At 39.8% G+C, this 14,989-nt stretch overlaps 1 protein-coding gene and 1 long non-coding RNA gene across 2 annotated transcripts in view; one reads left to right on the plus strand and one right to left on the minus strand.

Moving 5' to 3' along the window:
* Positions 1-336: 336 nt before the first annotated feature.
* The window catches only part of LOC146483355 (uncharacterized), a 142,302-nt gene continuing 127,649 nt past the window's right edge, over positions 337-14,989 (minus strand). The window contains exon 2 of the long non-coding RNA XR_014863888.1: positions 337-684. This is a non-coding gene — a long non-coding RNA (uncharacterized LOC146483355). The remainder of the gene's footprint in view (positions 685-14,989) is intronic.
* Positions 7,159-12,916, plus strand: LOC146483356 (uncharacterized). Its single transcript, XM_085105998.1, has 3 exons — positions 7,159-7,786; positions 10,366-12,397; positions 12,483-12,916. The coding sequence occupies exons 1-3, from the start codon at positions 7,619-7,621 to the stop codon at positions 12,914-12,916; spliced, it is 2,634 nt and encodes an 877-aa protein (XP_084962124.1). The 5' UTR covers positions 7,159-7,618.

Consider the following 14,989-nt stretch of genomic DNA (forward strand, 5'->3'; position numbering starts at 1 on the left):
AGTGCTTCTTAGAAGTTATTCTTTCGATTCACCGCTTCAAAATGGTGAAATTTCCGTTTGAAAACGGCACACTTGAGTTATGGCGCCAAATTTAATCCGGTTTTGAGAAATAAATCAAATGATGCGTTAACGTCACACAGGTAGGGGTGAGTGGTTCCCCTCCCTCGCGATATAAGCGACAGAAAAGGATTTTGATTGGCCTGCTTTTGTTGAAGACAATCAGAACAATACATCCCGAGTAGGAGAGGGGAGAGTTTAATGAATAAATTAATGTACATATTTGTGGCTACGACGAAGAAAAAAAAAAAAACAAGATGCCTGCTATACTGGCATTACGCGTGGTGCTGTGGCTGATTCATTTATTCCAACTGTATGTTTCGCACATTTATAAAACAATCCTTGCTAATGGAATAGTTTGAGTCACGAAGATCGCATTACGTTGTTTCACTTGTGTTACGCTACTCAGGATTTCAAGGGAAATTGCGGGAATTCCATTGCCATAACGTAAGCTTCTCAATGACCTCTTTTCTGTCTGCAATCGTGGTCTAAGGCTGTCAAAGAAAGCACGATTCCTTCGCCAGGAACTCTCCAATTTCCACCGTTTTAGATGTCGAGTGCTTCTTAGAAGTTATTCTTTCGATTTACCGCTTCAAAATGGTGAAATTTCCGTTTGAAAACGGCACACTTGAGTCCACAACATGTTAACAATATGGCGCCACAAATTTAATCCGTTTTTAATAAATAAATCAAATGATGGGTTGACGTCACACAGGTAGGGGTGAGTGGGTCCCCTCCCTCGCGATATAAGCGACAAGAATGGATCCAACTGTATGCTTCGCAGATTTATAAAACTATCCTTGCTAATGGAAAAGTTTGAGTCACGAGGATCGCGTTACGTTGTTTCCCTTGTGTTAGGTTACATAGGGTTTCACCGGAAATTTCGGTAATTCCATTACGATAACTCAAGCTGCTCAATGACCTCACTTCAGTCCCGTCGTGGTTTTAGAACTGTCAAACAAAGCACGATTCCTTCGCCAGGAACTCTCCAATTTCTTTAAAAACTGCAAAAGCCGTGAACGAAGATCCTGCTTGCTTGTACGTTGGATCTCACAAGAGATCTAATCAGCCAAACTTGCAAAATAGACGATGAGAAGTCCGAAGACTACTGCAAAGCTGACACAACGTAATATATTTTAAAACAATATTTCGGCTGGCCAAACCAGCCTTCTTCAGGTTTAGATGTTACTAAATTATATAAATGAAATTACAATATTATATTATGGAGGATGTTGCAATACATAGGAGCGGCGGCAATGACGTTTACAAGGTGGTACCAAAGGATAAGGAAATAAGTAAAATAAAATAAAAAAAAATTACAATTCATCGCGTCTATTCAAACCGTGGGGTTCCAAGGTCCCCGCTAAATCTATAAGAAAAGACTCTCTGGCTTTTCTGATTGAATCACGTGAGGAGTGGATAACTTCAAGTGGTATTAGTTGCATGTCAGTGTGGCAGTGGTTAGGTTGAGAAAGAAAATGTTCAGAAACAGTAGTTGGTTTGGATGTAATGTTAGTTTTGTCAACTGGGCGTCTATGTTCCTTGAATCTGTCTTTGAGGCGTCGCTTAGTTTCACCTATGTATTGTAAATGGCAGCGGTTACATTGTACCATGTAGATTAAATTTTTGGTGTTACAGGTTATGTGTGAAGTGACGTTACGGGTTTCGCCTGTGAAAGAAAATGTATAATGTTTAAGACCGTTAGTAATGTAAGGACAAGTGGCGCAATTTTGTCCACAGCGGAAAGATCCTGGTGGTGAATTAGTGCTGTTAGGAGCGGTGACAGTCGGTAGCTGTGCTTTAACTAAAATGTCGCGAAGGTTGGAAGTGCGTCTGTAAGCGATGATAGGTGGGTGTTTAAAAACGTCCCTGCAACGGTCGGAGAAAAGTAATATGTTAAAATGTTTGCGTAATATATTAGAGAGGTGAGGAAGTGCTGGGTTATATGTAACGACAAAAGGTATGCGGTTAATAGAGTCGATACGGTTAGTTTGCAGAGCGTCCGTCAGTGCGAGAAATATTAGCAGCTCGTAGGAATTGTGAGTCAAGGAAGGTGTTATGATATCTTCGTGCGAGGAGATAAGCTTTTAATTCATTAATGCGGAGTTGAAATGCAGCGTTAGTAGAACAGATACGGCGGATGCGAAGAGCTAAGCTAAATGGAATAGATGTTTTAGTATGTTGAGGATGGCATGATGAACTAAGAAGATGTTGGTGTTTATCAGTAGGTTTAGTGTATAGGTCAGTTTGTATAGTGCCGTTATGTAGAGATACCATTACGTCGAGAAAAGGAACGTTAGTTAATGAGTGACTGCTAGTGAACTTAATAGTGGGATGAATATTATTGAGGTAATCGATGAAAATTTTAAGATGATCTAGACCTTCAGTCCAAATCATAAAAATATCATCAAGGAACCTCCACCAGGTATGGACATGGAAAGGAGCATGAGAGAGAGCGTTAATTTCGAAAATGCCGAGAAAAAGGTTAGCAAATGAAGGAGCCATCTTAGTACCCATGGCAGTACCATGGACCTGAAGATAGTGTTGCTGATTAAATGTGAAGTTATTCATGGTCAGTATGTAAGACGGGAGAACGGTCGACGCAAGGAACAATAGATTTGAGTAAAAGATTTACGAGTTTATTAATCACGCGGTCGAACGTCTAAAAGCGGGAACGAGTAACACTGAATACAAAAATGGTAAAAGCTACAATAAGCTACAAATAATATGTACAAGCTGAAAATAAGACTACAAGTAAACAAAACTAAAGAACTAATCAAAAACGGGTTGTAAACAATGCTAAATTGGTGCAAAAATAGCAAACAAAAAAGTACTTGAGAAACAGGAAATCGAGTTACAAAAACTGTGAACATTCAATGAGTGTTACATGAAATAGTAAACTAACAATAACAAGAAGCTCGAGTTACGATGATTACACAACAATGCTGTAGTCACAAAAATGGAACAGTAAATGCACAGAATTATATAAAGAAAACCGGCTAAAATAGATCAAAATGCTTTTGGAATCATGGAAACAATTACTAGTAACAACAAGGATAAAAGGTAAGCGAATTATACCATTATTTCTGGACAAAAACAGTGAAATAAACTAACAGAACCAACAGGATAAATTACATGCTGTGCCAGACTAAAAGGTCAAACAGATAATAATCCGGACAGAAATCTAGTAAAAAACAACTGAATAATGCTCCAAAAAACTAAGTGAGCAAACTAAATAATAAGCAAACTAAGACTGCTTGGAAAATATAAGAGAAAGCTAAATGTGCTACATACCAAGGGTTATTGATATATTGTAAGCATCTGAATCATCTGAATTACAACTTGGGGACTTCAGTCCTGCTTGGTGACCTGCTCTTGTGAAACCTACTAATGAACTGAACTAACCGAGCCAAAAGGAGGCTAACTTATAGTAGTCTAAAGTACAAAATCTAAACCATAAAAGGCAACGGTGATCTGTAACCTACTAAAACAGGATACGTGGGAGTAGCTATTACACAACAAACTAAGGTGTGTGATGAAACCAGAAAATTCAGGAGGGGGGTGAATAGGTCTACGGATCGGCGGATTTGGTAAATATTTTAGCCCGGATTCTGGATTCAGAGCGAAATTTTAACGGATCTGCGGATCCTATGATCAGAGCGGATCGCGGTTTTATCCAGTTTTGGGGCCCGGATTTTGGATTTTGGCTGTTAAGAAGTTCAAGTTTGCTCTTTTTTCTCGTATCTGCAAGATTTTGTTTCAATACAGACATTGGTTACATAAATATTTCGCTGATAGTCATCCTCAACTCTAAAACACAATATCACGTAAGGAAACTCCAACAACTGAAGTCGCTTTGTATCTCGCGTATCATCTAACGCGGCAAATTTGCGGATTCGGATTTAGTTGATTTTTTGAGTGGATCGACGGATTTAGCCGTTAATTTTAGCGGATCGGCGGATTTACATACCCCTATTCACCCCCCTCATTCAGGAAAATAACTAAATAATGATTAATTCAGAATAATTAAACAATGCAAAAATAATTTGGACTTGAAACTAAAATAGACTTAATGTGATCCGGTCACAAGTATCATGCGTAAAAGGTCACAAAGTGTCTCAGTAGGAATGTGTTTGTCCGTACGAGTTTCAAGGAAATGACGGCAAGCATCAATTCCTTCGTTGTGTGGGATGTTGGTGTACAATGATGAAACGTCGAGAGTGACAAGCATGGCGTTACTAGGTAGAGTCCCAAGGCTAGAGAGTTTGTTAAGGAAGTCAGTAGTGTCTTTAATGTGCGAATCCAAGGAAGAGACGAGAGGGTTAATGTGGTAGTCAACGAATTGTGAGATGCGTTCTGTAGGGTGGCTGTTAGATGAAACTATGGGGCGTCCTGGGTTTCCAGTTTTGTGAATTTTAGGTAAAATGTAATTAATGTCAGTTTGTATAAGGTATTGTTTCGTCTTTTCGTCAATGTAGCCGTCTTTGAGCATGGTTTGAACGTAAATAGTAACTCGTTGTTGAATTTGGTTAGTTATGTCTCCGAGGCTTGTGTATTATTGTTAGGAGAGGTGTTAAGGTTATCGCTTACGGTGACGTTAGAATTAGTGGTGTGTGAAATATTAGTCTTTTTAGCACGTCTGAGAGCGAGTAGTGATTCAAGAGATAAAGCCATGGAATTAATTCTACCAATATAAAAAGAAAATGTTTCTGGTGTACAGCGTTCTTCTAGAAGTTTCTTGCAGTTAGAGAGTTTCTTGTGAAGAAGTTATATTTTGAGGCGGCAATTTCCACCGTTTTAGATGTCGGGTGCTTCTTAGAAGTTAATCTTTCGATTTACCTTTTCAAAATGGTGAAATTTCCGTTTGAAAACGGCGCACTTGAGTCCACAACATGTTAACAATATGGTGCCACAATTTAATCCAGTTTTAATGAAGAAATCAAATGATGCGTTGACGTCACACAGGTAGGGTTGAGTGGGTCCCCTTCCTCGCGATATAAGCGACAAGAATGGATTTTGATTGGCTTCAGTGCTTCTGTTGAAGACAATCAGAACAATACATCCCGAGTAGGAGAGGGGAGGGTTTAATGAATAAATTAATGTACAGATTTGTGGCTACGAGGAAGAAAAAAAAAAAAAAAAAGAAATCGACCCGTTTTTAGACACGGTATGCCCCTTCAGGGCATCCTGCGTAAAAAAAAAAAAAAAGAAATCGACCAGTTTTTAGACACTGTATGCCCCCTCAAAGCATCCCGCGTAACTTTGAAGCATGAAAACACGAGTTACGAAATCCAAGGATCTTTCCTTATATAGAAAGCATTTGTTAAGGGACCGGTCATTATTTATCGCCTGGGGGGGGGGGGGGTCGGAGTATTTAGGGGGGGATCACATGGTTTTTTGAAGACCTTTAGGGGGGATCAGCCGTAATTGACAAGCATAATGGGGGGGATCAGACCAAAAAAAAAGGATTTTTAGGTCGCGCCGGGACCCCGGGTGAGTGCATTTGTAAATACTTTGGTAGGATTTGCCGCTAGGACTCTAAACCCCCAACCATATATTCAAGACCACGTTCAGTTGTATTTTATATTATATAAACTTTATTCTAGCCCAGACACAAAACCCAAACACTTTTACAGACCCTCCATTTTGTAAAAAAAAGTATCACTATCGTAGTCTAACATACACGTTGTTAATCAGGCACGATCTATTGAAATTAGAAAGGTAATCAAGATTTTGAGAATGGAATACTTACAATTGCTCAAAATTGTTTCATGACGTTTCAGTTTGTTTTATAGAGAATCGTAATCTAAAATCATAAACGTTCGTTATTTTAATACGCGGCCGAATGAAAACAACAAATAAAAAAGTGTTTATTTTGGTGAGGCTGTATCTTGTTCCGCTTCCGTGTGAGAATCTTCGGCAGTCCTCTCCACTGGCTCTTGCACAGTCTCCACGTCAGATTCATCGGAATCCTCGCCCGAACTTGACCCTCTTTCAGCACCATTACTGCTATTCTCTTCGTTCATTCTTGCCACTACCACTTTCAAATTGCGTGCCAGCTCTGTTTCAAACACGCCTCTTTCCAAAAGCCATAACAGAGGATCCAGGTGGAGACGCTTGACAAATCTCGCAGTGAATCCTGCATTAATACTCGAGACACATTTGTAAGTCAGGTATTCTTTTCGAGTGAATGAAAACCTCTTTAGCTACCTCTTTTGAGGTAAGTTTTCTAGGAGAATTGCTGCTCGCTGACGTAACCTTTTCTCCTTGATTTTTTTCACTTTTCTCTTGTTTTCTTTTTTTCAATTCTGCGGGATAGGCCGTTGTTCCCCATGGGAGATGGGAACTTTCTCTTCAAGCTCATGAGGGTGGTCGTGAGCGCATTGGAGGCTTTCTGCAGCTCTTGGTGTAAGGCCTTCACTCGCTCTTGAGCTTCCTTGAAATATTTGAGCTCATCACTTGCAAACGGCCTTAAGGTATGCTCTCCTGTATAAAGGTTCTTTCGTCTGTTGTCGATAAATGAGAGCAAATCGGATGCTGAATTAAAGGCCTCATTGACAGTGGTCAAGGAGGACTCACACTTCGCGACATCACCACTGCCCTTACATCCATCCACGCCTGACATGAACTTCGTGATGTTTTGGCACACTCCCCAATTCTCGTTTCTAAGCAAGTTGTTTTCTTTATCGGAAAGGGCTTTTATCTTTGTGTTTAACTGCCAACGTATTTGCTGTTGCTCGAGGAGATACTGTTTGAAACCGGCTTGTTTACTCACGAATGAAGATTCATAAATCTGCGGTACAACACTATTGTAGAATTTCAGCCTTTCTGTGTGTGGGTTGGGAAGGAGATATTTTTCCCACGGCTTCTTTTCTGGTGCTGAGTCGTTCCTCAGGACTTGTAGCTGCCCGGAGCGTCCAAATGACAAAATCGCCTGCTTGCGCTTCTTGGGAGCACTGGCATACGTAAGACCTACCGATCACATTACAATGTTTGTTAAGGATTGCGTTACAAATTATGCACCATGTTGCCTTACGTTTTTTGTTCATGGCTGGTTTGAAGCACAAGCCAATTATTTTATAGAGGCCTTCAAAATAATCATCTAAGAAACGATAACTCAAAACCTTCACTGCTTGTTCCTCTTTGCTTTGATTCGCCTTGTATCGGAGCGAAGAAACGCCTCAGACGGCGAGTTTGTATCTTCGTTAGTCCAATGTCTCGCTCAAGAGTTTCGTCATCAACGTCCAGGAAATGCTCGACCTTTGCAACACCAATTTGTTTAAAATTGTCTGTGTAATTGCTCAAGTCAGCTTTTGTTAAAAGATAGTCAATTTCTTTATCCATTTAAAAAATAATGAAAGCAAATCAGCGCAATTAAACGAGTTCTGTGCCCACGTTTCGGCTAAAGGTAGGTTTTATATGTTAATATGTAAAAAATAAAGTTAAAGTTAATATGTCACAACGATGTTAGTTGGTACGTCACAACAACAAAGCATTATTTAATAAGCGCGCTGAGAAGATTTCCCGACAGTTGGACTTCAGACATTGTAATTGAGCAAGAATGGAAGATATGACAGAAAAGCTTAGCAATCTGGACGATAATGGTGATCAGCTTGGAAAGCATTTGGATTTAAGTGATGGAAGTACCCATAAACGATGCCATAATGAAAAGCGAAGCGAGCGAAGGGCGAGAACTGAGCGGCTTGTATCAGATATCGACAATGACCAGGTAAATAAATGATGGCTTTGCAGTCTTCGTAAAAATATAAAAGCTAGTAAATGTTGTCTGACGTTTCGATGTTATTAAAATCATCATGAAGGAAAACGCGGCAATTTCTTCGTGATACTGGTCCATTATTTTACGCTCAAACTGGTGAGAAATAATACAATAAAATATGCATGCATTAGTACAAGTAATCATTAACATTGAAACATCGAAACGACGCGGACATTAATTCTTTGTATTTAAAGACTGCAAATCCTGGTATTTGTGTTTACTATAATTTAGATAGGGTTATTCCCGGCATCTGAAAGACAACCCTATAATTTGCAGATCAGAGGTAAATAACAGTGTTAAATATTTAACTATGCTTACAATTAATACAATTAAATTAAAACGGAAATGTAGAACGTGACGCAAGCGAAGCGAGCGGAAAAAAAAAAATGTGGGGGCTCCCTCGTGCGCGCGTGCGTCAAATGCAGACTATAAACCAGCAGACTTACTAGAAATTGACGCGATTTAAATTATCGCAAAGTGAAGGAAAAATACTTTCTAATAAAATAAATAATGCGAAAGGTGTGTTTTTTAATTTCAAACTGATGAAGAAAATTAACGCGGCGTTATAAAGAAACGGAACTTGTAGAGAAAACATGTTTCGCGCAATCACGCGCGAAAATGCACACGTGCACGTGTGTGCTTAAGCTAATTTATATTCTGCTTTAGTTGTTAATTTCACCAGTCGATTTAGTTTTCCTACAGTTAAGTTTTGTATTTCGCTAGCGCCGTTTACGCAGAGAGACAGAGCACCGGGTAATTATCTTTGATTTACTAGGCGTTTATATTTCATACGATGAAAAGAAAAATGACGAACATAATTTCATGTTAAAATTAAGGAAATTGCAAACAAAATTGGATATGTGGAAAGCTCGAGACTTAACTTTATTTGGTAGAGTTATGATCATCAAATCTTTAGGATTAGCCAAATTAATTTATTCAATCTCCAACCTCAATGTACCTGATGAAATCATTCCCAATGTTAAGAAGAGATTATTTAACTTCATTTGGAAAAACAAGCGGGATAAAATAAAAAGGGAAAGTCTTTACCAGGATATAACAGCAGGGGGAATTCGCATGGTCAATTTTGATGTGATGATTAAAGCTCTAAGGCTAGCCTGGATTCCGAGACTACTGTCAACAGAGACCCGAAACTGGAAAACAATTCCGGATCACTTCTTCAAAAAGTGCGGTGGCCTAAATCTTCTCTTAAGATGTAATTATGACCCAAAACGTTTACCCCAAATGCCAACTTTTTATAAAGATATCCTTACCTTTTTCAACGATCTGAAAGGCTTGTATAGTGGTGACGGATTTCAAGAACTGATCCTATTCAATAACAAAGACATTTTAATTGATGGAAAATCTTTTTATTATGATGAATGGCTAAAAGCAGGCATTCTTACAATTAAGGATCTGCTGAATGAAAATGGCGCTTTTCTTTCATTTCAAGAGTTCAGTCAAAAATATTCTTGCCGTTCAAACTTCCTTCAACTCTACCAAGTTACTAGCGCTATACCCAGGCACCTATTGATCAAAGCTAGAAGCTGTGAACAGGCAATCACGGACAATTTGCGTATGGACAACACCTTTCAATTCCTGCTTAATGATAATACTCAATTAAACCTAAACAAAGTAAAGGCAAAAGATTTTTACTGGTTGTTCATCAATGGCAGTCCCCGCTGTCATACTGGCCCGATGAAATGGAGCAGGTCTCTGTCAGTAAGTGACAACGACTGGCAAACAATTTTCAAATCATTGAAGGCAATTTGTAAGGAGAATAAACTCAAGGAGTTCCATTTCAAATTCATACACAGAATCATTGTAACTAAGAAAGAATTACACAGATTTGGGATACAAGATGACGATGAGTGCCTCTATTGTGGTGACCCTGACTCTATTGATCATTCGTTTTTCTATTGTCACTTCACAAAGGTGTTTATAGCTAATGTAATTTAATGGTTCAATAACTCAAATAATTCACAGAAAATTCAATTATACCCTTTTATTCATGCGATATTATATTTATTCTCGTAAGCTACATTCTCAAGCAATAACTCTTGAAGGTTTCAAAGATGATATCACTCTCAAATATCAAATAGAAAGCTTTTCATAACTTATATCCTAAATACTCGCTTTAAAGTATGCTCTTACCTATCAAAAATGTCCTACTCCGCGTACATTACATTATTAGAAATGCATTTACTAGATCTTTCTTTTTCGTTTCGCGTTGTAAACTGCAAAAACTGTAACATTTAGTCATTAGTATTTTCAAATGTATTGTAATATGTATCTTTCGTACTCTTGTTTTGTTTTTTTTGTAATGTGTGTGGTGAAAATAAAGAAGCAAAGCTCCTTGCACCTTTAAAAAAAAAAAAAAATCTTTGATTTACGCACTTGTGTTAGTTATACCATTACTGTATTATTTAGCCTTCTATCTGTATTTTATTTGTAGGTTTCGAAATGACTTTGATAACGGTGTATTAAATACGTTTTGACAATCGGCTAGCGAAACATTCGAAACCCTACTTCAGGGAAAAAAGAGAATGGAGATTGTAACATCGCAACAAAGCTGCACCCTAGAGCAAAATAGGGGTGTTATAGAAGAAGAATTATCGAGAGCAATTTCAGAGGAAAAGAAGCACAAGTTTCAAGGTCTGCTCTATGTCTTCGATCAACTATTTCTTCTGGTGCAAGATGCCAATGCTAAGACAAGAATTAGGTCTTCAATCCCCTTTCAAGAAGCATTAGAGTACTTTCTTGCGTTTCAACCTCATCACTCTGGGGCACCGTCAAAATATCAGAGAGTTGCCTTTCGCGAAGCTTTACTTCATGAAAAACATGGTCTCAGGATCACTATCATTCGTATAACTGAGGGTTTTGAGTATGTCGCGCTCCGTCCTGACGAAGTCGATTTAGAGTCATTCCTTTTGGATATTTTTAGTGCTTGTAGTACTAAAAGTAGACATAGTGCTCTTGTTCTCGATAAGGAAACCCTGCAAGGTATCGTTACCACTATGGACTCAGAATGGGATAAAATTTGTCTTAGAGTTATATTGCGATCCATATTCTCTAGAGAAGAAATGACAGCCCTAGGCTTCGATCCTGACAATCTTCCGTCTATGACGGAGAGAGTTAAATTCGTTGTTGAAGAGGTAAAAAATGCTAATGAGGCAGCAGCCGACCTCGTTAGGTTGCGCGTAAATTCCAAGAAAGAAAAGCTGGAAAAGGAGATAAAAGAGAAGGAAAACCTTATTCAAAAGAAAACAAATATTTGGTCATCCAAAACGTTAGAAGAAATCCAAAGCGAAGTACAAAAACTCAAGGAAAAAGTTGAAGACACGGAGGGACTTCTTCACAGCCAGCCCACCGAAAGCAATTATCAGAGAAAACGCCAAATGCTCAAGCGCCAAGCTTCAAGCCTTATCGAATCTAATCGACTGAAGAGGCGAAAGTTGTCAAACCAAGGTCCGAAGCCAAAGCTAGATGAGGAAGATGAAGACTTCATTGCAAAGGCAATTGAGGATAAATCATCCTATCATGGTAGACGGCATGATACGGTCCTCTATACCGGCCAGAAAGTGAAGAAGAAAGACCTTCTTTCAATTGCCAACTACCGACTAGCTCAACGTGGGAAGAAATTAATTCAATCCGCTACAACAGTATACAACAGGGCGAGACCGAGAAACAAAAGAAGTCTCCAAGCGAAGCGCCATTATGGCAAAGGCCTTTTCTGTTGGAAAAAGCCACCAAAAGGCGAAGAAAACACAAACGAAAACACTCACTACCAACTAGCACACGTAAAAAACATAGAAAGACGATTCTGGGGTGCCAGAAATTCCAGCGCGAGAAAGTTTTGTTTCATGAGAAGCACCGATGACAAGGCTTACCTTAGACCAGGTACATCTGAAGGTTTTGACAAAGCCAGAAATCTTAGGATCTTAACATTATCAGATCACACTAAAGCAAGAAAGTTGCCAAAGTACGACTGGCCTGAGAAAATGGTATATGTGACCCCGGGTTCTCACCGTGTTTTTACGAAGTCAAGTGTAATGAATGAAACTGAAGAGGAGCTGATAACTGAGGACGATCGCCACTATGTATTTGTCCGGCCCAAAGCAATAGTGGGATCGTCAGGCACTGTATGGGCCAGCGAAACAGTTCGTTTGCGACATGAGGATCCATCAGCTTTTGAGGTTGACGAACCGACACCTGGCAGTCCACAGTACTCACTGGGATTTCGTAAATGCAGCGCGCGACTACACGATGACCTCTTTCTTTATTATGATATGACAGAGTCAGATGACCTAGACAAAATATCCGGAGAAACAGGAAGTAACTGTAAATTCTTCACTTACGAAAAAGAGAGAGCAGAGCACTTGAAATTAAGGATTGACAATTTGTTGCAGTTTTGCGAAGACACAGAAATGTCAGAGCACAATAGGGCTCTGTTTGCTAGTCAGATAATACCAGTCACGAAACGCATTTTAGATGCCATTGATGATCTGTTTAAAGAGGAAGTCGATTCAATGGGGAAAAAATGCGAGAAAGGACAGGATTTTAAGGGTAACCAGTTCATGTAAACATGGTCTAGAAGTTGTCGGAGATCTCTGCCTTCCACCTGTAAAGCCACGATGGGCTGACCTTACAGATGCTGGTCCGGGCGTAGGAGTTACCAACTACGAAGTTAGATTTCGAGACGCCGAGTTAGCAAGGGTTCACAATTCCGATTATAGAGTGCGATGTCATCGTTCAAGGGGCGACAGCGGGCAAGGTGAAGCCGAAAGGACAAACTCGGCAATTTCTGATGCTCTTGTGGATGGCGCAACTCTAGAGTGGGACAAATATAGGAGGTTTGAGGATCTTTCAGAAGAGGAAATCAAACAACTGTCTCTCCAGTCATACGAAGAGTACGAAAAGAAACGGATGGAGAAAAATGCCTGGTATGTCTGTAGTGAGGTAGCCGAGAGAATTGATGGTGCCCCTGTCCTTAAAGATTGCATCAAGAGCAAAGTAAGCGAGCCCCCTGATGAATTATTCTTTTTCAATTCTGTTTACCTCGACAACTATCGGGGTGCATCATAACGAAACAAAGAGCAAGCGCCCGGTGCAGCAAACTTCCGAAAGATCGAATCGTTTATGGAAGACCACTATATTCGTGGAGAACTTTTTATGGAATTCTGTCGTGATGCCTGTAAAGAGTCAAGAGAAGAAAGTTCCAATCTCTGTTCCTGGTGTTCTAACAATAGATGGGTCGGTCCAGAAACGGAAAGAATTCCGCAACCTGTACAAGCCTCAAACAATCCTGGACATTTCATGGATATCTATCAGACGGAATCGACAGGCAGGACACCAGATGATTACCTTCCAAGAAAATGTATTAAATATCTGTACGAGGAACATTCTGACAGTATCAGAAACGATCAGGATACCATGAAGAGCTTGTGCTCAAAATATAATGTGGAAGAGAAGCACGTCATTGCATATGTTAATCATTTGAAGGCTATTGAGATCCGAAAGGACATGAGAACAAGAGCAGCTGAGGAGCGAAGAAGGCAAGAGGCCGAACGAACGTACAAGGACTTTCAATGGGATAACCTCATCGAGGGTGGCAAAGTTGAAAAGTTGCGGGTATAAAGAGAACTAGACCTGTATCTCATCAAGCATGGTTTGACGACTGTGGGTCGGAAACTTGACAAAGTTAAGGCCATTCGATGTCACTATTACCGACAGAATAAAGAGACTGTGATAACAGAAGAACTGTCGAGTGATGAAGATGACGTGGAATCCGAGGATGAAGAATCCGAAAGTGAAGAGGCAGAGAGCGACGATGACTATGTTTTCGTGGATTTGGATGAACAGCCTGAGATTGGCACTTCCGCGACAATTCAGTTCGTATCTGACAAGCAAATATCTACCGTTGTTGTTCAAGGTCCATGAGACGTAAGTACCACTATTAAAGATATCACTTGCATATTCAAAAAGTTATTTGGCAGTGGCTGGGAGAAAAGTGGGGGGGGGGGGACCATGAAACTTTCCACTACCAATAAGGGGGGATCTTTAAAAAACTAGATACTCTACGAGGGGATCAGGTAAATGCTCCGATGTGGCAACAAAAATACTCCGACCCCCCCCCCCCCCCCCCCCAGGCGATAAATAATGACCGGTCCCTATGCGCTGTCTGATATCTTGCACTGAGTTAATTCGGCGAGCCGGTAAACCTAAACAAATGCCACAGATCGAGCTAGCGGCCCAATGACATATGAAAAACTTCTCCTAACTTCTCACAATGATCATTAAGAAATCTTCCATTCAGTATATTTGAGTTTTTCCCTTCATAATCAAGAAAACTGACGTCACTAGCAGAGCTAAGGTACCGTTGAAGGCTTTATTACAAATTTATTTGTGAACTGCAAGAGTCGCGTTGGCCCGGCAACACTTTTTAACTCTGTACGACAAAAACGTTGGCCATTTTGGCAAACCTTTGAAGAAATACAAAACTATAATGTCGTCTCCCTTTAGAGAATAATCTCGATTTAACAACGGTATTAATCTGCCATATTCAGTCAACAGCACTAACCAGGTAGGTAGGGGTCAGCGGCCTTCCAAAAAAAGTCGAGAAAAAAGCCTGAAGTCGGCAAAAAAAGTCGAAAAAAAAGTCGGCAAAATAGTCGGGAAAAAAGTCAGGAAGAAAATGAGGACGTAGGAAAAAAGTCGAGAAAAAAGTCAGAACGCGGAAAAAACTTCGGAGGAGATTTGAAATTAAAAGTGTAATTTCGTGGCACTTAATGGCTCCGTAATGGCTTTAGCGATCGATATAAACGCAAAATGTTGCACTGAACCTAAGTTATTTTTTCCGTTTACCACTAGCACATGATTATATAAAAGAGAATAACAACCAGAAGACATAAGAAGAAGGGGGAAAAAACAGCAAGATAACAGTTGGACCCTGACTCGAAATTGGCTCGTGACTCGCACTTGACTCGGGCTCGAGTTTGTCTCGTGCTACAGTAAGCACAGGCGCCCCAAGCTCATGTTACGAAATAAACGTGACTGGTAGCGATCAGTACCGGGCGTATTGTATTACATTTGAATTTATATACTTTAGATTTATATGGGAAACCAACGGCTTTGTTTAAAACCGTAGAAATTTGAACG

Source organism: Pavona decussata, unplaced genomic scaffold, assembly GCF_977016875.1.
Source record: "Pavona decussata unplaced genomic scaffold, jaPavDecu1.1 SCAFFOLD_39, whole genome shotgun sequence".
NCBI lineage: Eukaryota > Metazoa > Cnidaria > Anthozoa > Scleractinia > Agariciidae > Pavona > Pavona decussata.

Bases quoted from the DNA above. Each gene is read 5' to 3' on its own strand.
- LOC146483356 (XM_085105998.1), top strand. From the start codon at position 7,619: ATGGAAGATATGACAGAAAAGCTTAGCAATCTGGACGATAATGGTGAT. The intron at 7,787-10,365 runs GTAAATAAATGA...ACCCTACTTCAG, and splicing joins CAGATATCGACAATGACCAG to GGAAAAAAGAGAATGGAGAT. The intron at 12,398-12,482 runs GTAACCAGTTCA...CTGACCTTACAG, and splicing joins GAAAGGACAGGATTTTAAGG to ATGCTGGTCCGGGCGTAGGA.